This window comes from Alosa alosa, chromosome 22 (assembly GCF_017589495.1).
Source record: "Alosa alosa isolate M-15738 ecotype Scorff River chromosome 22, AALO_Geno_1.1, whole genome shotgun sequence".
NCBI classification, from domain to species: Eukaryota; Metazoa; Chordata; class Actinopteri; order Clupeiformes; family Clupeidae; genus Alosa; species Alosa alosa.
Genome location: NC_063210.1, coordinates 13,831,007 through 13,858,375, shown reverse-complemented (window position 1 = coordinate 13,858,375; position 27,369 = coordinate 13,831,007). Strand labels below are relative to the sequence as shown.

The following is a 27,369-nucleotide window of genomic DNA, read 5'->3' as shown; positions in this document are numbered from 1 at the left end:
AGAGCGGGAGAGATACATGGAAAGACATACAGAGAGAGAAAAGAGAGAGAGATGGAAACAAAAGGGGAGAGAGAGTGAGACAGGTAGAAGAAAGAGAGCAGGGGAAACCCCCGGGTAACAACTGAACTCTCAAGAGTACATGCTGCACTAGTGAAAATGTCCAGTCACTACGGCACAAATAGAATATTAAGAATTCCAGTAAACATCACTATAGCAACCCAATTACCTAATTCACCTAATACCTCATTCACATTCAAGTCACAGAGCTTTTGCATTCTAACCTTTGGTTCACCCATGGACATGATAGGAACTCCTAGAGACTACAGTGGAAAACCCCAGATTTCTAGCACCTGCGTGTCCACAGGACATACAGATCTCCCTGGGGTCTCTCTCACACACACACACAAAGAGAGAGTCTAAGTGGTGGACTGGACGCAGTCCCACAGGGACAGACAAAACCTGCAAAATATATGAGCACTGACTCAGAGTGCACACACACACACAAACTCATATACATATGCACACCCCAATACACACACACACACACACACACATATACAATCATACACACATGAAATGATGCATGTAGACACCCTATGGTAGACAAAAATGGCACAGACAGACAGACAGGCAGACACACCCGATCACACAAACACACACACCTTCTCTCTGCAGAAGCTACTCTCATCCATTTAACTAACAACCATTTACTCTGCACAATGGGGTCCATCCAGGAGTTTCTGGTTGGAAAACTTTCAGCTTTTTCCTAAATAATTAATATTAAAAAACAACAGCACAACACTACCTCAGGTTATTATGGCCCCTTTTCCATTTAAAGCAATGTCCTGACCAACACTCGTCACTCCCATAGGATTTGGCTTTAAAAGCACATCTTGGTGACTGTGTGTGTCTGATTCGTTGTCACATGTATTTGCATGCGACTCGGTGAATTGTGTGTGTGTGTGTGTTTGTGTGTGTGTGTGTGTGTGTGTGTGTGTGTGTGTGTGTGTGTGTGTGTGTGTGTGTGTGGTGTTACATGTGTGCAAATAAATGGGTGTGTAAATGGGCATATTTGATATTGTGTGAGTGTGTGCGTGTGTGTATGTGGGTAGATGACAAATAGCAGAATTCAGACTGTCCATGTGTCACACACAAAAATGGCAATTGTTAAGAATTGATATGGAAATGTTGTAGGTCTGGTAGGTTCAAGTTCTGTCATATTAAATTTATTGGATTTGTATTTCACTTTTGACTTAAAATAATCATCCAAACATAAAAAATGTCATATGGTGTGACTGTCCACCATGTGTGCGAACTTCCTAAAAAGAGTGTATATCCATAAAAAGTGTAATTACTTTAAAGTTTTACCATGCATATAAAATAATTGGATGTTTTTTTACAACCACAGAAAGTTTTGATGTTTATGCATGCTGTCCAACTAAGTTATAATCAAATATATTTTGTCCATAAAATGGTTGTCATATGGCGTGACACTATATCGTATATTTTGACCGGGCATTCATTTGGACATTATTATTGGGAAGAGGACACTGCTTAATCAGGAAGTAACATAGAATGTCAGGAGTAATTGGCATGGTCAAGATGTGAGTTCTGCTTTTTGGATTTTTATATAAAAAGCTTTGAATTGGACATCATCAATCGTGGCCAAATTTTAGTGTCTTATGGTGTGACATCATTTGCCTAAAAAGTAGCTATTTTCCACAAATATTCTTCATGAATTCTTAAAAAGCACTGCTGCCATGTGGTCAGTTGCATGCTAAATAATAGTTAGCTGTATTTAACTGTCTAGAAAATTAGCTTAACTGTCAAAATGTCATATAGTGTGACGCTGCATCATATGGTATGACAGCTTTTTTCAAGTCACACTATATGACATTTCTGTCACACCTTATGACCAAATTGCATTTTTACATAAAAGTTCTTGTAAAAACATGTTTTAAATTCAGATATTATATGTTTTTTGTTAAATCTGTGATAATTGGGAAAAAAAAATGTATCTGTACAACACATATTTCTCATACTTTTTCTTTTATGTTACCATGCCATGTAAGTTTAAAAATAAATACTAAACTTTCATCTATTTTGCTGTTACACGATACACCATTCATACAGTGACTTCAAAATTCATTGTTAATGATTTTATTGTCATTAAAACCCTGTTTTGCTCTGACACATGGTGGAGTGGTGCAGTTCATCATATTATGTGACACCATGTCATTTGGTGTGACATTAAATAATGTCACAAAAAGACTTTATAATTGAAAAATCATTAAAACATCAATAGCACACAAAGGAAATGGTATCTGCAAGTTCTTACAAGAAATATTAGAATTAAGCTAAAATATCTGGTTACACTTAGGAGCATTCTCCACCTTGACAAAATAACTTGTTAAATTTTAGGTTTTTCTTCTAAATATTCACAAGGAAATGTTGCATATCAAAAGCAAACGTGATTAAAATGTACAGTGACATAAATTAAAGTAGAAAAGTATCTAATTTTCATTTTATTTCAAATTATTTTCACGCCACACCATATGACAATTTTAGGCACTAACATGACAAATTGACATATAAATATATATTTCATTTTTTTTTTTTTTTTTTAAATGTATATTAGTCAAGTTTAGAGATACAGCAACACATATAAACACTTTTTAGGGATGATATTTGAAGTTTTTTTAAATTCCTTTTTTCAGGCTTATTTGTCATCCACCCATATGCAGAATGACATGAGTGAGTGTGCATACATGCATGACTGCATGCATTTGACATGTGTGGGTGTGAGCAATGTGCGTGTTTTGCCGATTTCATTCTGTCAACGAACAGTCAAAAGCCCATTAACACCAAGACCTGGTTCACTCAGGAAGCAGATATTAATCCTACAGACATGAAAGCTAGCCAGTCTAAAAGTGGCATCATGCCACGATTCACATCAGTCTGTTTGCCTGCCTCCACACGAGAGGCCTATTGTGAAAACAACTCCAACAATTCTCCACTGGAAGTTATTCAGGGAGTTTACATTGGCATGAAAACACCTTAACAAAACGTGACTGCAAAGGCTTTCCACTCAGCCAGAGGGCATCAGTAAAGCAATGTCAGCCATTTAGCTACCAAGCACCCCCCACACACACACACCCCAGAAATCACGCTTGATTGAAAAACAATGCGAGTTACCATCTCATGTGTGACTGAAAAAAAATAAAGAAATAAAAGTGTCAACTCGGCTTAAGACGGGATGTTTGTTTGTGTTTAACAGAAAGACATAGGACACAGTATTCCATCTGGTAGCTTTCTGTGTCAACTCCGGTCCCTAATCCTGAGGCTGGTGATTTGTCTATTCCGGGATTCTTGATACAAGACAGCATCAAAGTGACACTCCATGACATCATGGGAAAAGTCAATGAGTCACGCTGCACAAGGTGCAGCTGTCTTAACTATTGAAATGTATGCAAAAAAATCAAACACCACATGCAAATATGCAGCCTTAACTGCTTCTAGCTTACATTATGATGATGGACCATCTCCCCGTTTGACATCAGCTGTGACCAAATGCACACTGAACGAGTCTGCACTCAGCTGCGTCCATCAGCTAGTGGCTAATCCCACCCAGGCCCCCCCTCACACCAAGTTCCTCCGGGTTAAATGGGTCTGATTTTTGTGTTCAGTCCAGCTTAACCCTTTCACTGCTGCTTACTGCTAGTGCACATCGTAATGGGTCATATAACAACATTAATATACACAGGTTTAAGTTTTTTATATCAGTACCTGCTCATATCTATATGTGTGTGTGTGTGTGTGTGTGTGTGTGTGTGTGTGTGTGTGTGTGTGTGTGTGTGTGTGTGTGTGTGTGTGAACTTATCATCTCGGGGGGGGGGTTGGGTGCACTGCTTACCTGCATTCGTCGAAGGTCGTCCCGGGCGAGGCGAGGGCCAGGCGCTTGCGGAGCTCATCCCTCTGGCGCGTCACCTGCCGCAGCTGGAACAGCACGGCCTCCAGCCGCTCCCCCGGCGGACGCTGCTCCTGGAGGGCCGGGCAGGCGGCGGGGACGAAGCTTTGCCCGTCGTACCTACCGGAGTAAGCATGTCACTGGGGAAAGACACCTCTATCCTACGCCCTGCTGGAGGAGCTGGCCGCTAACGTAATTTCCCAACTATTAGCTGTGGCTTACACATTGATTTTGCTAAATTTCTTCAGCTATGAGGTTATTACACGGGGGCAGTTAATATGGTATTAATATGGTTTTGTTTCTTTTAACTTGCATAAAACATAGTCCTGCGGCTTATACACGATGCGGCTAATACACAGGGAATTACTGTAACGCTAAAAAACGCAGTTGGGATAAACTGTGGTTTGAGTTGAGGAGCTACAGATGGCAGGTTGTGCTTGTCCAGTCAAAGCTGTGCCCACTCAAAACGTCCTCGGAACCCTTATGTGTGTTTGAATGGTTGGTATCTATTTCATGCACTATGCCAAATGACTGACCGGGCTTTCTGTGAGAGATTTGATGCTGCTGACCTATGAAGCCAGCACCTATAAACTTGGGTGACCTCGGCATACACACGACACAAGTAACACTTACGCTAATGGGGAGAGAAGATTAATGCCACTAATGGCATCTTCATCTTGACAGCTTTATAAACCCTGTGGGTTGGGCATCTACAGTATTATTACATATATTCAGTTTGTACCTTGCTAACATGCGTGTGTCTGGACCTTCCTGAAACGTGTCTCAGTGCCTTGTTTCATCCTTTCATCCGGTGTTGTGTATTTATGGCCTCTGTGTGTGTGTGTGTGTGTATTGGGTGTGCATGTGAGAGGGGCCATGAATAAGCAATGCGCTCTTTCTGGGGCGCTGACAGCTCTCTCCGCTCTGAGGACAACAGCCAGGGCGGGATGTGGGCTATTATACTCTTAACAGACAGAGCATGCTAGCCTGTGTCCCAGGGTTTTGTTCAGTAGGGTCACCATGTATGAAAATATACAAACACACTCTCATGCATATGATAGATACAGCCCATCATAAATATACAGATACATATGCAGGCATACACACACACACACACACACTTATCCAAATAAGAGATTGTTTTTTGTTTTTTCAAGCACACACATGAGCGGACACACACACACATGAGCGGACACACACACACACACACACACTCACCTATGCTGCTGAGGGAGCTACTGCTCTCGGAGTCAGAGGGCATGGTGGAGAGGACGCTGTAAGTGGAGCCTAGACGTAAACATGGACACAAACAAACAACAAAAGCTCATTAAATCACATCCCACACTTGAGCCCCCACTCTTCGCCTCGTTGAAGGCTCTTTGAAAGAAATCCACATCGATGGAGGCTTTTATTTCATAAGAGGGAGGGGATATTTACATATGGTCATCTAGATATGTTAACCCAAGGTCACGAGGTCATTGTTAAAGCCATCTATGGTATACTGAGCTCAAAGTAGAGGATAACTTTATTCATCCACACTTAAAGGACACAGTTCAACTGACCCAGATTTGGCAAGACCATTTTATAGTATCAGTACTGAGCTTATATAACATTTGTTTACCACATTCTTGCTTCGTTTGGGCCAGTGCAATGTGTACGTGTCAGTGCAAGTGACATCAGAGCGCCGTTTCATTGCTTCCGCACGTCCGTGTTGCACAGGTGATGCCTTCCTGCTGTGTTACCAGGAGACTGTTTACAGTGTGCAGAAAACCGATGACATCTTTCGGATGAGCTCACAGCCACACATGCACGCACACACACACACACACACACACACACACACACACACACACACACACACACACACACAACTTTTATATGACAATTCATTTCTTCTCAGCTGCAGTTCTAAACAGCTGATACATCTCTTGCCAATGCTGCTCTGTTTGTCCCCTGCTGATTCACCATCACCCCCCCTCCTCCCCCCCCCCCTCACCTTTCCACTTCCCATTCTCCCACCTCTCCTCCACTTCCCTCTCCCATCCTCCCATCCTCTACCAACACCCCTCCACTCTCATTTGCGCTCTCTCTCTCTGCCCCCTCCCTCACTCTTATTCTCTCTCCCTCTTGCCCCCCCACCTCTCTGATCCCCACTCCCCCTCTCTCATTCGCTCCCTCTCCTCTCTTTTCCTCTCCTCTCCTCCCCTCCCCTCTTTCAGATGTGAGGGCCTGGGGAGAGGCTGACTAACCATGCTGTTTACCCACACATCCCCGTCCTGTAAATCTGCCAGTGGAGCCTGGCCCTGCTCCCACTGTGGCCAACACAGTACAGAGTAGAGCAGAGCAGATCACGCATGCACGCACACACACACACACACACACACGCACACAGCACAGCAACAACGCACACACACACACACACACACACACACACACACACACACACCCACACACACACACAGCACAGCCCCCCCCCCACACACACACACACACAGCACAGAGCTCCACGCACGCATGCACACATACACAGCAAAGAACATACAACTTGCACAGCACAAAGAACACGCAGGCCAGACCTACACAGAACAGAGTGCACACACAGTGTAGAGCACACACAGTGTAGAGCACAGAGAGAGAGAGAGAGAGAATGAAAGAAAGAATGAAAGAAAGAATGAAAGACAGAAAGAAAGAGAGAAAGACAGATAAAAAGAAAGAAAGAGAGACAGAAAGGAAGAAAAACAAACAGGTGCCTAAGAAGGAGTGATGGCATGGTACTGAAGGCAGACGCTCTCTTTTTGTTTGGGTGAGCTGGGGTTTCCCAGAAGTCAGCTGGACAGCAGAGTGAGACAATGGCCAAGATTCACCCTGTGGGAGAGGATCCCTCTTCTCTCTTTCGCTCTCTCTCCCCCCTCTCTCGCTCTCGCTCTCTCTCTCCCCTCTCCTTCCCCCTCCCCACTTTTGAGAATCATGTAACCCTGATGATCTCACTCACAACTGTTTTGTCGGGTATGGATTTCTAAGAAACAGATAAGTGTGTTGTTTCAGGTCAGTGTGCAGTCAGGATCTGGAACCAGGATCTAGAACAAGGCCTAAAGAGTCTGTGTACACAATCATCACCTGGTTTTGGTTGGTGGGAAAACAAACAAAAAAAAAAAAAAAAAAAAAATCACTGAGCCTCCTACTAGATAGACACATTCACAAAAACATTCATTCAGTCCAGTCACAACATCCCTGTGCACTACTGGGTAACATTATCAGCACGAGACAGAGGTCGCCTGTAGGGCGATTACGAGGTCTCTGTACCCTACTCAGTGTGCCGGTCCTTCTGTCCCCCATGCATGCATGCAACACTGTGTGATCCGGACATAATGTCAGTTTGTTCTCCAAAGGGATACAAAGCAGACTGTTTTCTGTGGGGGAATGAAACCACACTATACTGTGATTGTGCTACATTGAAAAAAAGACAGAGAGAGAGAGAGAGAGAGAGAGAGAGAGAGAGAAAAAACTGAGCTGGGTGGAATGGGGATAGAGAGAGGGGGGCTGAGCTGAGAGAGAGAGAGAGAGAGAGAGAGAGAGAGAGAGAGAGAGAGTGAGAGAGAATGAGAGAGAGGACAGGAGGAGCTGAGCTCACTGACAATAAGTAGAGAGAGATAATAGGGCTAGACTGCGTGGAAGAGAGAGAAAGAGGGTGAGAGAAAGAGAGAGAGAGAGAGAGAGAGAAAGAAAAGAGGTGGAATGATCTGTGTGAAAGAAGAAATACAGAGTGAGAGCAACGACGCGTGACGAGATAGTGACGTGGTGGAGAGTGTCTGTTTACTAGCCGCCTGGGCCTCCGCTGCCGCCGCTGCGGTTTTCATGGAGTCAGGCTTATGGCAGCGGTGAGGGAAACATGCTCCCTCCAGTCACATTTTGGGAGCACTGGAGCAGGAAGCAAATGGCAGAGCATGACTCAGCATGGCTCAGCACAAAACTACTCATCCAGCTCACCCCTGACTCCCCCCTTCTGCACATGAGACACACAGCACATGGCTGCTTTAGACATTTTTTCACTCACTAGGACTTCCAATTCAAAGCTGAATCCCATTCACTGAAAGTGCATAGGGGAGAGAAGAGTTAACGTGAGGGAGATGTGTTTGTCTGTGTGTGTGTGTGTGTGTGTGTGTTTGCAGGGTGAGCAGCATGTGTGTGTGCAGGGGTGAATATGTGTGTCTGTGCAAATGAGAAAAGAGTGAGTGTGAGTGTGTGTGTGTGAGTGTATGTGTGTGTGCGTGTGTACGTGAGTATGTGACAACCATGACTAACACAAACCTGTAACACATGGTTACCATCACAAAAAGAAAAGAAGTGCCCAGACAAAAGGTTGGAGTTGTCGCTCTTAGCCTGGAGATGGGGAGGGCGAGGTCAGTTACGTAAAACTATAGAACGTCTCAGTTTATTAAATTCACCGCCGCTGCGGGCACTGTGAATCCTGGGAAACTAATGAGAGCCGACTGTGGAGAGAAGAGACAGTGTGTCTGGGACACACATAAAATACACAGGTACACACACACACAAACAAACATACACACACAAATGGATAGATACACATACAGACACACACACAAACAAACATACAAACACAAATGGAGGCAGACACACAAACAAACACACACACACAAACACACACACACACACACACACACACACACACGAGACAAGATGTTTTGCTTCAGAATCCACAATCCGGCATCCAGCTGTCTGCCTCTCTGGCAAAGGCAGCTGTCAGACCGCAGCTCTCTTGCTGTTCGCCAACTAATATGTGCCGCTGTTGGTTTTATCGGGGGCACAGATGCCACACAGATCCCAACGTCGGAGAAGCAGAGTCCACCCAAGTGCCAAGTTTTCCTCGAATGACTGCCCTGTTCCTGGATGCTGAGCTGTATACTGCCCCCCCCTCCACTGCGATTTCAATTTTTGACTTGGTGGTCGGTAGTAATTTCAGTTCAATGCCATTATCTGCATTCTATTGCTATATCATGGCAAAAAGGCATAATAAACTGATATAAAGATAATGCGAGATTAAAACAAATAGATTCAGAACAGAGAAAACAAATAATTGGAATAAGATTCTTCAAATCTATATTTGATAAAAAATGACGGAACTTTATGTGGTGTGATGGCACCTTCTTTAAAAAACGTTTCCCAGAATACTTTGAGAATAAAGTCGCTGTCTTAATGGTGACTGATTGCTGAATGCCGCTGTGCAGTTGTGAGTCAAAGACGGAGTTGGGCACTCATCTCGGCACAGGATGAGAGGGAGTTTGGAGATGGGGGGGGGGTGTCACAGTGTGATTTGATTGACAGGTCTTTAGAGGTAGTAGGAAGAGGGGAGGTGTAGTGGGAAGAGGCGAAGGAGGAGGAGAGAAGCTGGATAGGTGATCAGAGCCAGACATCTCGCTTGACTAGAGTGGCACATGGGGGGCTTGGGTATGAGTGCTGGGGAGCTTGTCATCTTTCTGTCTCTCTTTGCAAGTGTGTGTGTGTGTGTGTGTGTGTGTGTGTGTGTGTGTGTGTGTATGGGGACTGATGATCCTCCTGCTCTGCACCAGCAACAGTACTTTGTGTATGAGTGTGTGGGTTATGTGAATAATGTTCCACACTATGCCTTGTTATTAACTAATGGGACTGGAGAGCCAAAACAGTAATGATGAAGCACTGATGAGTAGTGAGCATGAGACCATATTGTAACGGGTGCTAATGGAAGCCCATGGTCGCTAGTCTCACTCTTGGCTACAAAGTTCATCAGCCGGTCAAACTAGTAAGTGAGAGCAGGTCTGTCACATAAACTGTGTGGGAGGGCACATACGCAGTCCAGTCACATGTGGCAAAGACAGATGGAAACACAGGCAGAAAGAAAGACAGGACAGAGATAATCTTAATCCAATGTATGTATGTGTGTGTGTATGTGTGTGTGTGTGTGATCACATGCCTACGTATGTATGTGTGTGTGTGAGTCTATATGTGTATATATATGTGTGTGTGTGAGAGAGAGAGAGAAAAAAAGTGAGGGGTATACACACAATTTTTCATGTTACATGTTACTGTTTCCCTTAATGCTGAGAGAGAGAGAGAGAGAGCGAGCGAGCAAGAACAGCAAAATACTGACAAGGAGCAGGATTTGCACAGGGCCTTCACTCCTCCCCAGACAAAGCGCTGTTGTTGCTGGTCAGACCCTACATTTAAGTCCACAGAACAGCAATCAGTGCACAGAGAGGCCGGTGGGATAGCCAAGAGAACTGTGCCTAAGCGGAACCTTTCACACCCCGCTGCCATGGGGACCTCTGACCTGGTGATTAGCAGGCAGGCCCAGCTATAGGCTCACACACCACTTTTTAAAGGGCCTCATATGTAAGACGGCCGGTTATGAAACCAGGTGCCTCTCTGTAACGCTGGGGGCATGTCAAGCCATTTTAGACGAGAAAGGCCTCTTCGGCTTGTCTCCATGGGAGTAGCGTTCAGTGTTCTAACTTTGTTTCTACTCTGATGAATATCCACTGGCTTCTGTTTTTAATGCACTTGCCAACTAGCCTAGAAATCTAGAAGCACCCTAGCGGCGGCAAATTAATTTGCTCAGCCTGTACGTCTAGTAGCAAACCATAGGAATTTCTATTGGCTAACACAGTGGATGTTATCCAATCACAGCGCTCTATTTTGTTAGAGTCTTAAGGCTGGCTTAAGAGGATAACAACAGTCCTGCGACAGTGAATAACAAGGAAGGTGGCTATGGCGAACGAAGAGGGGTTGTTTGAATCGGCGTGTATTTGCCGTTTTGCTGACCGGATACGGATATGGTCGTAGCGCTGGCCTATTGCATGCCTAGGCAGTTTGAAAGACAATTCTCTGCCCGCCCCTTGGATTAAGCGAGGTGAATGGCTCGATTCCAGACTATACATTTCAATGATATAGGATGGCCCGCCAGGCTACTTGCCAACTGCAAAAAACACTCTCTCTCAAGCAGGGTTCTTTTTCGAGAACTCATGAAGAACTGTGATTGATTCTGCTGTGATTACCACAGCAGAATCAATTCTGCCTCACAGGTCAAGTGCTCTGTTCCCATGGCTCAGTGATAAAGGTCCAGTGGGCAGCTGATGTAGTTTGTGCTCTTAAGGATCGTTCACACCAGGAACAATAACAATAAAAATAACTATTAACCATAACAATCTGAGCGTCCAACGATAAGTCTCTCTTTGTGTTAATGAATGTGATGTCTACAATTCCATGGATTCTGTTTGGCTGTTCCATCAGCTTTTTATGTTTCTCAAAACCATTCTGAAAGTGATCCCTGACAATATCGTTCTTCCTGTCACTAGTGTTATAGCTTATGTGTGGCCGTTGTCATTCATATCAGCTAGAGCTCTACTTTTTTGCCGTTCTCGTTAGCCATCATTCTTGGTGGGAACGGCTTTTTAGTGCACTGACTGTGAGACACTGGTAGTGGCTACAAGTCTCCTCAACATCCCCTAATGTGATCATGGATGTCGAATGCAACTGAAAAGTATTTGGAGAAAAGAGGCACACAGACACTGGATGGTCCCAGTTGACGACCATTTTTTGATTCATGTTAAGGTCAAGGTTTGGGTTTGGTAAAGGTGATGTTAGGTGAACAACAGACTACTTGAATTCCAACAAACCATCTGTAGAGACTCTGCAGACGGACTGTACAAATAAAGTGTGTCTAGGAAAATATAGGCCTGGCCTACACCACCACCACCACCACCTGTCAAATGAGGTACAGTAAATGTTATGGGACACAGTGGCTGTTCCTATGACATACTTCAGGAATGTAACTTGCATGTTTGGTTTTCAACCAGCCCCATCAGGTAGGTCCCAGCAGCTCTTTTAAACATTACGACAACCAATCAGAGGTGGGAACATCAGTCATCCCTGCCAGTCTCAACAGTTGAATCACTGATTGACACAAAGAACCACAGAGTCAGGACTGTAGAGTGAAAGAATGAGAACAGAACTGTGTAAACCTGAGTTACTATAGTGACAGACAGACGGAGAGGGGGGGCAGTGAGAGAGAGAAAGAGAGAGAGAGAGAGAGAGAAAGAGTGAGACAGAGAGAGAAACAATGGCTGGGAAAAACGAGCAGGACTGAGAGGGGCTTCAGTGTAAAGTGGAAATAGGTCATGAGACTTCAGCTGTGTGTATGTGTGTGTGTGTGTGTGTGTGTGTGTGTGTGTGTGTGTGTGTGTGTAATGGGGGAGGACTAAACATGTCAGTGCCTTTATTACATATAACATGAAGAGATTACCACAGCAGAATCAATTCTGCCTCACAGCACGCAAAGCCAGGTCATTTGCAGTATGTTAAAGTATAGGCTACTGCTGCAGATGGCATACACTGCATCCGAGTGCATTAGGACAGAATAAAGTTACTCATCTTCAAACAACACACCCTTCTGGTTTTAGTGCCACTTACCAAGATGTGTAATTAAGATACCATCAACATTCAGCTTTTAATGTTCAGAGTAAGGCCTATGGCTGGATTACTGTCCTTTCTTTTTCCAGAATTCCTTTCCTTTCATGAAACTTAAAGCCCTGAAAACCACCGTCTGCAAAAGTCAAGAGATGAAGTTGACAGGTCTGCAGCTCCATTGAACAATACTGTTTTGTCGTTCAGGATCAGTGAAATGACTCTACAGCAGGAAAAACGGTGTTCTATGTGGGAGATTATACTGCAATAACTTGACTTGAATTCGGCACGTACACCGTGGAAATGAAGACTCTGCAGCCGGAAGCAAGCTTCTCAAAAATCCCTGCATGAAATTTTAAATGAGGCCTGGGGGAGCGCCGTCGACTTTCCGCGCAGCCAAGCCCCCAACGCTGTGAAAACTCAAAACAAAGGGCGAAGCTAGGCCCGGGGTGCTGCGAGGGAAGGTCCAGGTGTCCCAAGAATGACTCCACAGATCAGACATCACTAATCATATTTGCATGGGATTGCCTGGCAAAGCATGACGGAACAAACTTGGACTTTGCACACATTTGACAAGGAAGGACAGCGGTGTGTTTCACAAAACGGCGCTGTAGCTGGTGGTGATGTCGCTCCTGGATATGCGTGTGTGTGTGTGTGTGTGTGTAGGCTCTCAGCCGCTTTTCTTTTACACTGCATGTGTCGGTGACATTTCGCAGTTTTAGGCTTTAATTATATAACCGTAGAGAAAGGGGCCACAACACCCTTTCTTGGGATGAGCTTTGGTTTTAAAATCTCTTGCACTATGTTGCGTAACCAGACAGACAAAGCCTTTGTGGTATAAGACTAAACACAGGAGAGAGGAGCTTTTATGAGGATGTGTATTTGCAAATGACTCCACAAATAAGCGGGTGATGTGGGAAAGACACACCCTGAGAATGACCCCGGCGTCACTCGTTGTCGGTTTAGCCTGCACGAAATTCAAACTCGGAGACTCAACTTTGCAATCGGGTGATAATGTGGGGCGGTCGCTCTAGAACAGCGTGCCTTTAGTTTCTAGTTTGTATCATTCTTTTTGAATAATGCAGGCCACGTTAATTTTATCTTAACTACTACCAGGATTTAGTGGTCGATGTTGCTGTCAAAAAAGCGCTTTACTGAATGCGACCTTGAGGCCAATTCCATGGGGGTCCAGGCGAAGTTAATCGACGAGGAATGTTAGCCGTTTCAGCAATTCAGTAGTCTGTGTGTTTAGTGCAAAGAAATTAGTAGGTTACGGGCTTGCGTGGTCAGACCCCGGCCAGGAAACCCAGTTCCCATGCGGAATCGATTGAAAAGCCCTGTAGTTATAGCACAGCACGACAGCAATATGTTGTCGTCCCGACCACACTCTGGACATAGGCCATAGGCTACTGGTCATCAAGCCGCCTACTCACGAGAAAATGGACACGTCAAATGGATATTGACGGACTCTATTAGAACTTGGCAAAAAAAGTTATTGATTTCTACAGAAAATTGACTGAATTGTATCCATTACGCACGCCACTCGTTTTCGCTCCCAAGCAGAAGCTGAATCCGTGCTTTAACCTTACCATATTTGTCTTAACTATGGGCTTTCACTTTTCTTGGCTACACATCAGCGTGTAAACATGGAAGAACACCACAACCCCAGACAAGATAGCACTCATGTTTTCACAGGCATTATCAAAACATGGGCTAAAGAAGCCTATAGCCTACTGCTATATCTAGTGGATTTAATGCACAATTAAGCGTTGACAATAGTTTGATACAAAGTTTCACATTTGACTCGAAACTCATAGTGCGACAAGATTCCCATGGTGCAAAGGTAAAAAGTCCAGATGTCTGTCTGTGTGGACTAAACGGCTGTTTGGTAAAGAAATACACTATGAAGTAGAAACACAGTAGTCATATCTACCAAAAAACACAAGGATTGGTCTGATTCTGTCGCGTTCCGCGTGTTATTTTACCCGAAATGTGGTAACTCAGCAAGCCCCCCCTAAAACGAAGGAGGAACAGTAGCTACAAGGATAGGCTAACGTTACATGTTAGGCTAATAACGAACAGTGAGATGACTTCGGTCGTGACATGTCAACCAAAGGACTAAAAGCTCTCCTAATTGACCATTTCTTACCGGAATGGTCCATTGATCCTCCACCGTTCACGACGAGAGTAGAATACAGGTGTGGGTGCGTCTTCTCGAGGGCCAAACAGAGGTCTTGAAAGTGGTCTCTCTCCTTGCTCATCAGCATCTTAAGTAGAAGATCAACTTTTTCTGAGCTTGACGAGCAGTTGTTTTCCAATTCGAATCGCTCCACCTGGGTTAGTGTACCTGTTTTGACTAAAAACTCCACAACTCGTTCGGCATCTGTAATGGACTCCAACAAGTTTTGGTGGTACTGATCTAGCAACTCTTTGTGTTTAGGCTCCATTTCAGCTAGCGAAGTTCAGTGCTTGACCCTTCAGCGAGTTAAAATTCTCAAAACGCAAAGGTTGAGAGAGAAAAAATAGTTCCGAATGATCACTTCGAAGAAAGTGGCATTGACTGCATTGTTTTGAACAGCCGGACTGAGTAGCTTTTCATCTCAAATTGAGAGAGACACAAGTAGCCATATTTGTTGTATAAAGCTGTTGACTTCACTCTGAAAAAACTGAAATCCATTAATCCAGCGGCAGAAAGCCCCACATTTCGCATACTTTCAGAGAGAAACGACTCGAAGTTCGTTTGAAGGGCATTCTTACGTTTCTTGCTCTTTCGAAGACGATATTTCCACTACTTAAACTACTCCAAAGTAACGTAACTCTTCAACAGCTTTCCCTCAACACAGCCAGCTCCGCCATGACTCGGCGGCTCAGCAGCTACAACCTACTGTCAATCAAAACTTGTGTAATGACCATGTAAAGTAAAAATAGGCGGGGCTTCCGACCAAAATACCTGATTGTGGCTACTTGGATTGTTAAGGGTTCTAAAAGTTTGTTACTGTATCAAATTAAAAACATGCATTGGCGTTTATGCAGCTATGTCGAATACTGTCGATTTGCACATAGAAACCGTAGGCTATCACTGCCGACTGCAAAACAGCAGACTCCGCCATGCACACAGTAAAATGGCAATCATCAAACGACCCTATACACATCCACATCCTGGACGAGACCATATAAAATGCGGCGCAATTCCAAAACATCTAGATATAAAGTCTGTCTCGATGGAGAAAAAAATGAAAACATATTTATGCCACGCAAGGTTTGCTTGCAAACTCAATGAGCCGGGTAAATGTTTTCTCTATGTACCCACATTTGTATCAGAAAGGCAGGACTAACCTGAGATGCCGAGACAGCCTTTTCATATCTGTCTAGCCTTCGGCGCATCAAACGCAGTAAGCTTTCTTCTGCTCCATATAATCCATCTCAAAGCCACATGGAGACTCACTGAGCGCAATCTACATCTGCTCTCCAATATTTCTTTAGAGAGCATGATTAACATGTGCAGAGCGAAATGTTATGTAGGCTACCTAGGTGCGTAAAGTATGGCTAACTTTAAATAAATGTAGAGCAGAGCAGTTCACTGTGATGCAATGGAATTCACATAATCCTGACATACTAAATATTTATCTGACTACTCTTTATTAATTGAAGGAGAGGAGTTTGGCCACATTTTAACATTTGATGTCTAGCCTTAGTCTATAAAACTATAATTAATTGTAAATGAAGGCAGCGCATGCAGATCACCCAGCTCTTTGTATAGCCTGCTGGTGGCTGAAAGAAGCAGAGGCATGTTATTGGCATAATCAAAACACCCTGTTCCAACTTTCACCCTTTAATATGGAGCCAATGTTGAGTTGTCTTGACACTATATTTATACTTTCCCATGCTGCTTTAATCTGTGTTCATTTGTACATAGCCTACAAAGCATTTACCCCTCTCAGTATGCTATCCCTCTCTTTTCCACCAAATTCTACTTCCAGAATGTTCTCAGTAGGGAGGTGGCTTAGTGACATTGTTACAGAGTGGGTATAAGCAGTATGCATGATGTCTCCTTGGGGTCTGTCCTGTCATTTGAAGCCAGAAAGCCAAGAAAGTGCAGTGAATAGTACTACGGCAGTGCAGTGAATAGTACTACGGCATACACAGTAATCACATGAAAAGGCCAATTATAGCACCCTCATAACATCTTCTCAGCAGTGTGGTGCCCAGTACAGAGATGGTCACTCTCTGTGTTGGGCTCATTTAGGCTACACTGACTAGGGCCTGAGGAGGCCTCATGCAGTGCATTTTCTGCCCTGTAGCTATCAGTAACTTTGAACAAGAGCATAAAGCTCCCCCCCCGAGCTGGGGTCTGCTCAAGGTCTCTTACTTCAAGTTATTCTCCATCAGTGGGCTTTGTCCTTGAGGGTTTAGGCTGCAGTCTCTGCTGTGTACTATAGATACTGCAGATATACACAGGTGTTACAAATGTATTAAAGGCACCCTTAACAGTTTTTGGACCTTAAAATTAAATTTACAATATCATTTTGATTACTTCATAACTTAAAAACGTTAACTACGTAACATGACAAACTGCACTTCTGGCATTGCCTGAGTGTCCCTCTGTAGACGATTACAGATCTATCAACTTTCTAGTTCTGGGTAGGAAACGGACCCTCTATATCGGAGTTATGTTCATACTTTGTTGCAAAAGACACATTTAGTTAATTTATTACTGCGCTTTTCAACCAGAGGGGTACCCTGGAATATCCAGAGTTCTCGCAAGAGCACAATTTGAATTGTCTCTGCGAGACACTCTGGCAATGAGTATGATGCAAGTTACTTTTGTCACTTGTATCGCGGGGAGCCAATCACATCGGTGTATCTGATATAGGCGGGCCAAAGGTAAGCTAAACAGATGACAGTCGTAGTGTTATCCAATTGCGTCGAAGTCCGGAATCAGTCAGTAAACATTGGTCGTTGCAGGCCTGGTGCCGCCCTTCGAGTTGGGCCATTACATTATCTTTCTAGATTACCAGGGTCTGGAAACTCCAGGCTACCAGAGGGGGACCCTGAGAGCAAATTTTGTTAAGGGTGCCTTTAAATTCCTTGTGCTATAGGTAGGGGATTTCCTACAGTGGCTGATAACAACCAAGCCTACTTTGTGTTACACAACATGAGGAAGGATACAGCAATGCACAATTGTCTGGCAGCAGTCACAAACATGCCACATGTTCTACCGTGGATCTGTAAAGATCCTCCTTTATGGTATAACATGCACTGCTAGTAGCCAGAATGCCCAACCAAAGTAGCCTGGCTCCGCCCTCCTACGTACTTCCGCTCAATTTTCATTTCCCTTCAGTACGTCGTCTGGGATTTCGGTATATTTGTAGGTGTTCTCAGGCCAAATTTTACGACATGTTTATGTTTATGACATTGAGGTTGTGCGCTTTGAGCATGACATACATCACAACCAAACGTCAATTGGTTATGGCAGATCCAGAGTGGCTCTGGGCAGATCCAACAGTTTTAAACTTCAACAGAGTACTACACTCTCTCTTTTCAATTGGCTTGTGAAAAATAATCAGGTCAAAATAAAATCTAGCTAATTCTATGTCACACCAATTAGTATAATTAATTCTAGACTCATTATAAAGCAGAAATCTGTCACTCAATATGTTCCTTCTAGTCTGTAATTTTGTAAATTGTTTTGTAAATAAATTGAGCTAGACTGTTTATTTTTTTTAAAATAACATTCAATGACCTCCACACATGTCCTGCTGTGATATAATACAGCAGCCATTTAACAGAATGGGCTTCAATCCACCTTCAACTCAGGAACAAGGAGCATTCAGTTCTGTTCATTTCAGTTCAGAGCAATTCAATCATGTAGCCTGTCATTCTTTAGTATCTTTACTGCTTTAAACTCCCAATTAGATATGATTGCTGAGATTGTAAGTAATCACATTGGATGATCAGTTATTTAATCCATGCATGGCAAATTGCTTTTATCTAGTCATGGGAGGGTTGTGAAGGGTTTAGCAATCTCTCTGGGCACCAAAATGTCTCTCAGGCATCAAAAGATTACAGATTGATACATGAAGGTTAGTGCACAGGTCATGCATGCTCCTAGTCTTCCCCATATAACCTACAAATATATTTTGGACATATTCCAACTATATAAAGACTGAGGAAAACTCGATGGTCCAATTTTCAGGAAGTCAAAGATTCGTGTCTGCACCATGGCAGTGAGAGGATGTCTTTTAGGTGAAACAATGCACTCTCATGGACCCCTGGAGGCTACTCTCTCTCTGTCTCTCTCTCTCTATCTCTCTCTCCTCCCTCTCTCTGTCTCTCTCTCTCTCTCTCCTCTCCTCTCTGATGCTGTATTTTTAGCAAAGCCCAGGCTGCTGTCATGCCACCCTGAGTTGCTTTGTGCCATCCATGAGAAGAGGGAGCTTACACCCCCCCACCACCTTTGCCAAACACACACTCACACACACACACACACTATACATGAACACACCATACATACACACACACACATACACACACACACACACACACACACACACACACACACACACACACACACACACACACACACACACACATACACACACATACATGAACACACCATACATACACACTACACACACACACACACTGAACACATACATACATACACACACACACACACACACACACTACACACCACACACACACACACACCATACACATACACACACACACACACACACACACATACACACACACACACACACACACCATACATACACACAACACACACACACACCATACACACACACACACACACACACACACACATAGCAAGAGAGAGAGAGAAGGAGAACAAGATAAGCAACTGAGTCATACAAATAAGGAAGACCCACGTATGTACATGTTTGACACGTATGCTTGCCACTTTTTCTGAACAGAAGTTGTCCATGGACTGGAAGGCTGCATTAATAATCCAGGCCAAGGAGGGAATGGAAATTGGCTTTGAAGTGCAAAGCAGAATTTGGAGCAGAGCTTTCAAGGGTTCCCAAGCAGACAGTGCTGGATATTATGAGGAAATAATTATTATGCCATCACAACCTGAATTGGATTGCATTTTCATCTGTTCCTATTTTCAATAGAACCACACGCTGAAAGACACAGAGCGAGTTTCATGGCTTATGAGTAATGATATCTTTGCCAGCATTCGCTTAAGGAAACGACTGAAATCATTTTTTCATCTTGATAAATCTGCTGGTAGTTTTGCCTCTTGCATAAGAATGCCGATTATTTGTGCATTGTCATACTAATGTAACACTGGAAACCAAGCCCTATGGCACAAGTGGCACACTCTTGGGGTGGTGGTGTTTGGCTGCAGGGGTGTAGACCTGTGTGTGTGTGTGTGTGTGCGTGGGGGGGGGGTGTTATGGTGGGTATCTAAATAAAACATGACATTCCAAATTGCTCCAAATGCTTGGGGCACAAAACAAAATGAGTAGTTCACTGTTTTGACATGAAACAAAGACAATATATATTGAGAAATATATCAGCCAATCAGCAGGATGGAGCAAAGGAGACACATTCTATCGAATTGGTTCAGCATGTGATGTCAGACTCTGTATATAAAATCTTACATGCAATAATTGCAGCCATAATATAATCCAGCGTCTTCCCAAAAATAGTATGATTGTTTTGGTAGCTGTATCATAAGCAAAAAAAGCACTGCACAATTTAAGATCCTTAATCTCTCTTCACTTCACAAATTGTTGTACTGTTATTAGGAAAGGTTCATTGACAGCCATTGTATAGTTTGATTACAGAGAGTGATTTTGATCGACTTGAGTCATTCATTTTACATGAATAGCTAAAAGAAATGACATTTCAATGTGAGTCATTTTGCAATGGAAACTATTTTCCAAATGATTTTGCAAAGTGGTTTTATGGTTAAAGAGGGAAGGGAGCTGAACATTCCTATTTCCGACCATGACCTCAAACATTAGTTTAGCAGTCTTTAATTATTACCTTCAACAATATGACAACATCATTATGATAACATACATTTCCTGAACATAACTTTTTGATGATCTTGCCCATATCATGTCATTGGCAAACATGTTTAACTTTCAAATTATAGAGAAGGCACAGCTAGTTGGGCATAAACTGGCAATATTAAAGAGAGATCAAGGTTCAAGTTATTGCAGAGTCACAACACAGAACATGGATTAAATTCAGTATAGACTTATGACTTATGAAGGCATGGTAACTTATGGATATGACATGTGTGCCCCCTACTGGACATAAACAGAGCCGCTATTTCTGGTCCACAAGCAATGGAGAGCAGAGCGATGCTGTTTGAACAGGAAGAAACTTTGATGGTAGTCTGATGGTTTACACATTATGAAACCTTACCTTTGGGCCCTATGATTCACTCATAGCCTGGTGCATACAACAGAAGTGTCAGAATGTAATTCCAGCAGACCACATGGTTCAGGTCAACAGTCTCACCCTCAAACTTTCATAATTATTAATGTCTATTTTTAACTGAATATTTGTATTCTGACTGCCATCTTGGGAACACCTACATAAGTTTTTTTTTAGAGGAGTTTACTGGCCTGACCAATGACAATGTTATCACAAAATGGCAGATGCACCAAGGCTGAAAAAGCTAGCAGTAGTCTACAATAGTCAGTGGGCACCTGCTCATCTTAGCTGCAACAGGGCAGGTCTATGGCTGGGAACCAGATAAATCTGAGAGCTCATTGCATTAGCTCTGGCATATTCATCTAAACACTCTCCTACTGAAATTGATTTCCACCCAACCAAAATCTCTTGAAATAATCACAATCGCTTGTGACTAGGGTTGCTAACTGATATGAAAATAAGGAACGGGGGGAACAGTTTTTATATACTGAATTTAGTATATAAAAAATAGTGAAGACTGTCTAAGGTCACACTTAGCCCTTGCTAAAGTGCAAAATGGTTTAGTCCGTCTGCAGGAGGATAGGTAGGCTATGCACTTTTTGTTGTTGTTAAATTGATGGAGATATTTTGCTTGTGTTTTGTCTAACGTTTTGTCTATTTGCATGTGTTGTCATAAATTGCAGGTCGTTTGCACCCGTCAGCCACCGTGTTGATTTGCTCTGATGAGAATGGCCCTTGTTAAATTGCTTTGGATAAAAACATCTGCAAAATTAATAAATGCAAATGTGGTGAGGATTACGATAATGTACTCTGTACAGATTTTTTGTAACAGTGTGGAAAGATTTCAATGGACTAGTCTAGCTTATTTCCACACAAATAGGAAGGCTGTGGTACATTCATTTGAATTTGTGCATGCGGTTACAGTCTCTGTATGTAGTCACGTAGTTGTAAGTTAGAGGAGTGAGAGGACTAGAGACAAGTCCTATCTAAGTCCTAAGTTTCTGTAAACACCTAAGAGCCAACCATTTCCCCCCTCAAATATCAGTACAGGAACGAATATTTTTATTGACCATATACTCTGATTTGTAAGGATTGCCGAAGAGCACTGTGATGTTTGCCCTCCCTCCTATAAAGGGAGAGATCAGTGGCTGCCAGACTGTGTACGGATCGTCCACCAACAGCAGCTATTGCACTTACAGAGATGGCATTGTAGAGGGACTTCCCAAACAGGCGCAGGTGTTCCTGTCGGATGTCCAGCATGTCCACCTCGGCGCGGGACACCATGATCCGGATCAGAGTGCGGTCCTTAGGGCTTAAACCCTGTTCCACCGGGAACACAACAAACCATTGCAATTAGCTGTGCTGAGTGGACAGCGATAATGTAGCAGGTTGAGTAGAGTGTGTTAAATGTAAAGTGAATAACATAGCAATAGCCATAATGCTGTATATAATATGAGTATGTTTACCTCTAATTATATGCCAGTTAAACTCATATAATGTGGTGAGTGGGAACTCCCCCTTATTTAATTAATGTCTGTATTATTCCCTGCTAGAGATCAGAGTCTTAATGTACATACTCCTAGTGAGGTTTCCTAGTCTTTCCTCTCCAGACCGTCTAAGATTTGATGGGTAAAAATGTGAGCAATATTAACTATAAACTATATGAATATTTAGAACCTCACCAGAGACAGTATAGTTGGAAAAAGCAGGAAAAGACAATAATAATACAGTTCTTACTTACCGATATGGATGTGCGAAGCTCCTCGGCAAAATAAGCAGGGGCATTCTGGATGCACTTCACTGGAAGACCAACCAAAAGCCCAAATTAGGATATCTCAACTATCCACCTTTCTCGCATGGATTAGGAAACATACACTGGACCACCTCCACCTAATGCTGTCGACTACAGAGTGCAGGGGGGTATCCAAGACCTGGCAGCTAAGGAGGTAGAGGAGTTGTTGGGCAACCAATAGGTTGCCGGTTCTTTATCATGGTAGTAATTGGGACAGTTATGTGTGTGTGTGCTTACCCACAGCAACCATGCCTTCCTGTGTGTGTGTGCATACCCACAGCAACCATGCATTCCTTTAGATGCCCAGACAGAACAACAGAAGGGGTGGGAGGAAATGGGCAATACACACACTTAAGATCCACCGTGTGTGTGTGTGTGTGTGTGTATGTGTGTATGTGTGTCGGTTTGTGTGTGTGTGTGTTGTGTGTGTGTGTGTGTGTGTGTGTGTGTGTGTGTGTGTGTGTGTATAGGTATGCTTACCCACAGCAACCATGCTTTCCTGTGTGTGTGTGTGTTTACCCACACCAACCATGCCTTCCTTTAGATGCCCAGCTCATCCTGACCTTGTCGAGTGTCTTTGAGCAAGGCACTGAACCCCAAACTGCTCCTGATGTGCTTGGAGGAGTAGAAAAGTGCTGTATAAATGCAGTCCATTTACCAAAGTCTGGCTAAGTGAAATGGTAAACCTCCCGAAAGAGCCTATGGCTTTGTTTTCAGCAGGAGGAATGAAGCCATGGACCTCTTCTATTAAGCCAACAGCCTCCAACAAAAACAAACAGTTGGGTCAGCGACAGTGTGCACCATCAGTTTGTGTTTGTTGGTCTTTGCTGAATAGAGTTGTTCGAGTCTGATATGCTCTGAAGTTACCCGTCTCAATAACTGTCCCGAATACTACCATGCTAAAGACTGCAACCAACAGCTGCCTTGGGGTATGTTGGGCATTGTCTGGGCAGTGTGCAAGCACCTTTAAGGTCAACGCCCACTGGCGCCGAAATTCACATCTATAGATTTGAAACTCAACAGCTCAAACAATTTCTAATCTTTGGCGTCGACGCGCGTTAGACGGTGCCAGTGGGTGTTTGTCTGAGTTGATTTAGCCAGGCTTGTTTCTAATCCAGGTTCTATTATATAATTGCCATGCAAGGCAAGGCATGGCAACTTTAAATATATAGCACAGAAAGGCAATAGTACATATTGGCAATTCAATGTACTTTACAACTTCATAAAACAGAGAATAGCCAGCAATATACAGTATATATTAATCTATAAAGAAGGGAGGATGACTGCTTTGACGACAAAGGCAACACAACAAAGCAGCTTTCATTCAGTTGGAAAAACAACAACAGAAGGGGTGGGAGGAAGTGGGCAATACACCACCTGAGCTCCACCGGTGTGTGTGGGTGTGTGTGCGTGTGTATATAGTGTGTGTGTGTGTGTGTGTGTGTGTGTGTGTGTGTGTGTGTGTGTGTGTGTGTGTGTGTGTGTGTGTGTGTGTGTGTGTGTGTGTGTGTGTGTGTGTGTGTGTGTTTTGTGTGTGTGTTTGTGTGTGTGTGTGTGTGTGTGTGTACTTACCCACAGCAACCATGCCTTCCTTTAGATGCCCAGACATCTCACTACAGATGCTCTTCTCAATCGGTCACCCACACATCTGTTCATACTCATGAAAGGCAGACAAATCATTCACATGTTAGAACACACTCACTATGACAGTAAATTGTTGTGTAAAAACACATAAAACATTTGTTATGATAATAACATGCCCTAGATACACAAGCACAAAACATACTAGCAATTAGCATGCAATTTGGATAACCTTTTGGATAACCTAAGGAAGAAAGTATAACCATAGCTTCAGATGTAACTTGACTCTGAAATGTCCTGCATAATTTTTTTTTGTATAAATATTAAAAATGACCCATCAATGGACAGCCAAACATGTTTATAAGTTGAGTAGACAGCATTTACCTGCTCTCAGGTGGGGCTTGCTGCGGGCACACAGGATGGCATTGAACTGGGACTCATCAGTTCCCAGTTTGCCCTCTCCGGCCGCATGCAGCGTCTGACACAAAAGAAAACATGAGTCAAAATAAGTTAGACATTAATCATAAAAATGAAAACAGCAATGCTTGCTGTGTAATGCATTCAAAGATAATGACTAGCACAGAGCACAGATGTGGAATATTTACATATCTTCAACTTTATACATTCTTTAGTCATTTCTAAATTACCTGAGCATCCAGCTTAGCCTGCAAGATGTCCACATTTTCTCTCTCATCACGGTTACCCCACAAATGAGAAAAAGGGAAACAATGAAAAAGATACATTTAAAAGTATGCCCGTCTATAGTGAGTATTAGGTCTGGATTGATGACTCGTGAATCTTGCAGTTCACGGTCTGTATGTTCTTGGAGGGAGATCAGGAGCCTGCGAAAATGTCCTGAGGTGTCACTGCTGATCGCGTCCTCCAGAGACTTGCCGTACTCTGGAGGAAAATAAGAAGATGTCATTGCAAATGGAGAAAATGAGGTAACACTTTATTTGACAGTATCGCCATAAGAGTGACATGACACTCTCCTAACCCTAAACCTAACCCTAATCCTAACCCGAACTTGTTATGACAAAAACCCAATGTCACTTAATAACAGAAGCGTAATGTCATAAACATTTATGACTTGTTATGACACATTCATGACAGTGTCATGTCACTCTTATGTCGATACTGTCAAGTAAAGTGTAACCGAAAAGGACATGTTGATTTAATTATTCAAACTAAGACTGGACTGAAAAAAGCCTTCATGAGTAATCCACTGTTGTTTGCTTCTTCAACCTTTCACAAGCATATTATCAAATAGGACATCTGCACACAAATGCCGCTGGCTTATGACAAGGACCCACACAAATGTTTACCAACAAAAGAAACGATAAAAACATAACATCAGTCAGTAGAGTGGTGCTCTCACCTGCTTTAAAGACATGATTAAAATGTGGTTTTAAATCAAGCTGAAAATAGCCAATAATGTTCCTTCTCACCACCATTTCTCCTAATTAAAACCCATCAACTACTTACCAAGGTGGAGCTGCCTTACACTCTTAAAACAAATGTGTTAGAAACAACACAAACTGTGGTGTCCCTATCTAGAGATAGAGATGTGTTAAAAAACAACACAAGTTGTGAGATGGTTTTAGAAGATCTTTGGTAAACACTAGTGATGGTTACAGGATGAATGAGTACCTTAATGGCTTCTCTCAGCTCAGCTGCATCAAACTTGGCTGGAGGCATCACCATAGCCAGCACCAGGCTCTCAAAGTTTCCACTGAGCTCAGACTTCAAGTTCACGGATGAGGTTCTAGAAAAAAAAAAAAAAAACAATAACACGATTCCTTGACATGATGACATTACGTTATACAGCACCTTAAGGCAGTGCTGATCAACCTCATAGGCGTGGTGTAACTCAATAGAAATGAATAGAATACAAATGAAAGTAAAGGGAATTAGCATTCAGACAGCATTCAGAGACACGCATATGTGGGAGAAGATGTCCCTGAGGACATTCAGTTGAGTAATCTAATAGTAAACTTTGGCTGTAGTTGGACGGTTACTTTCCCATAAGTGGTTTTAAAAGCTGCCACCATTGGCACCCGCTGCTTGTTAGTACGACTTCCAAGTAGTTGAATGATGGCGTCCTCATCAGTTCCTGAAGAGAACAGATATTGTGCAAATATGAACAGATTTACTTCCAATATCCGCTTACTGTTCATTGAATTTGTTATGCGCAATAAGTTAAGTTACATTTAAAAGTGAGATCTAGAGGTTGAAGCCTGAATTTTGAAGTAGTGGACTGGCCATTAACAGCTTGATTTCCAATAATAAAAAGTGCATCTTTCAACAACACAAAAGCATTAGAGCTTGACAAGAATTCCTTTCAAATGTATTATATCAACAATACAAATACATTAACCAAATCCTTTCATGGCTTTTCTGAGAACCTCAACATCTCTCAGTGGATCTTTAGGCCTGTAGGCCTATAATTAGGCCTGACTGTTTCTAGTAAGTCATGTATTCACAAACAGTTTGAAAAGTGACTTACACATCTGTATGAGTGGAAGCACAGACCACATGACATATGGGAGGTAGACTGCAAATTTCAGGTTCATTAGGTTGGGAGTGTAGATATTAAGCACTTACTGCATATGTAGTACATGTACTGCATATGTAGTACATGTACTGCATATGTGGACCACCCCAAGCACCTTACAGAAAAAAAAGGTCAAATGACCACTGAACTGTTGGTCGACCAGAATAAGCAATAAGCAACAAACATACACACACACACTTCTTACTGAGCTTTCCCATAATGCACACAGTATGTTTAATGTTCTCTTACAATCTACATGATAAAAAAGAGAACCAATCATTAGGTTACGATTTCATAACAGGCCTGCATAAAAATTATATCATATTGTATCATATTGTAACAGTCAGCTGAAAAAACATCACATCAAAGAAACAACTGAAGTCCTACCTGTGGGAGGCATAGAGGGATAGCCACCCTGCTGGGGTGGGTAATCACCTGGCTGGGGTGGGCCAGGCTGAGGAGGATAGCCCGCTGCTTGGGGTGGGTAGCCACCGGGCTGAGGATAGGCCGCTGCTTGGGGTGGACTGGCACCAGGCAGGGATGGATGCAAACCAGCCTGAGGTGGGTAGCCACCGGCCTGAGGAGGATAGCCCCCTGCTT

At 43.1% G+C, this 27,369-nt stretch overlaps 2 protein-coding genes across 2 annotated transcripts in view; both read right to left on the bottom strand.

Annotated features, from left to right (window-relative positions):
• dlg5a (discs, large homolog 5a (Drosophila)) overlaps window positions 1–15,296 on the bottom strand; it is a gene marked incomplete in the record, with an annotated part of 55,900 nt that extends 40,604 nt beyond the window's left edge. The window contains 4 exon segments of the mRNA XM_048232913.1: window positions 3,914–4,053; window positions 4,056–4,087; window positions 5,186–5,254; window positions 14,574–15,296. Coding sequence (XP_048088870.1) covers window positions 3,914–4,053; window positions 4,056–4,087; window positions 5,186–5,254; window positions 14,574–14,871 — 539 coding nt within the window.
• Window positions 15,297–21,760: 6,464 nt separating this feature from the next.
• LOC125287947 (annexin A11-like) lies at window positions 21,761–26,824 on the bottom strand. Its single transcript, XM_048234034.1, is given in 13 exon segments — window positions 21,761–21,769; window positions 22,040–22,162; window positions 22,584–22,642; window positions 24,207–24,335; window positions 24,600–24,693; window positions 24,863–24,920; window positions 25,037–25,115; window positions 25,701–25,722; window positions 25,866–25,964; window positions 25,966–25,980; window positions 26,234–26,328; window positions 26,593–26,648; window positions 26,820–26,824. Coding segments are annotated over 13 exon segments (843 nt in total).
• Between the last annotated feature and the right edge of the window lie 545 nt (window positions 26,825–27,369).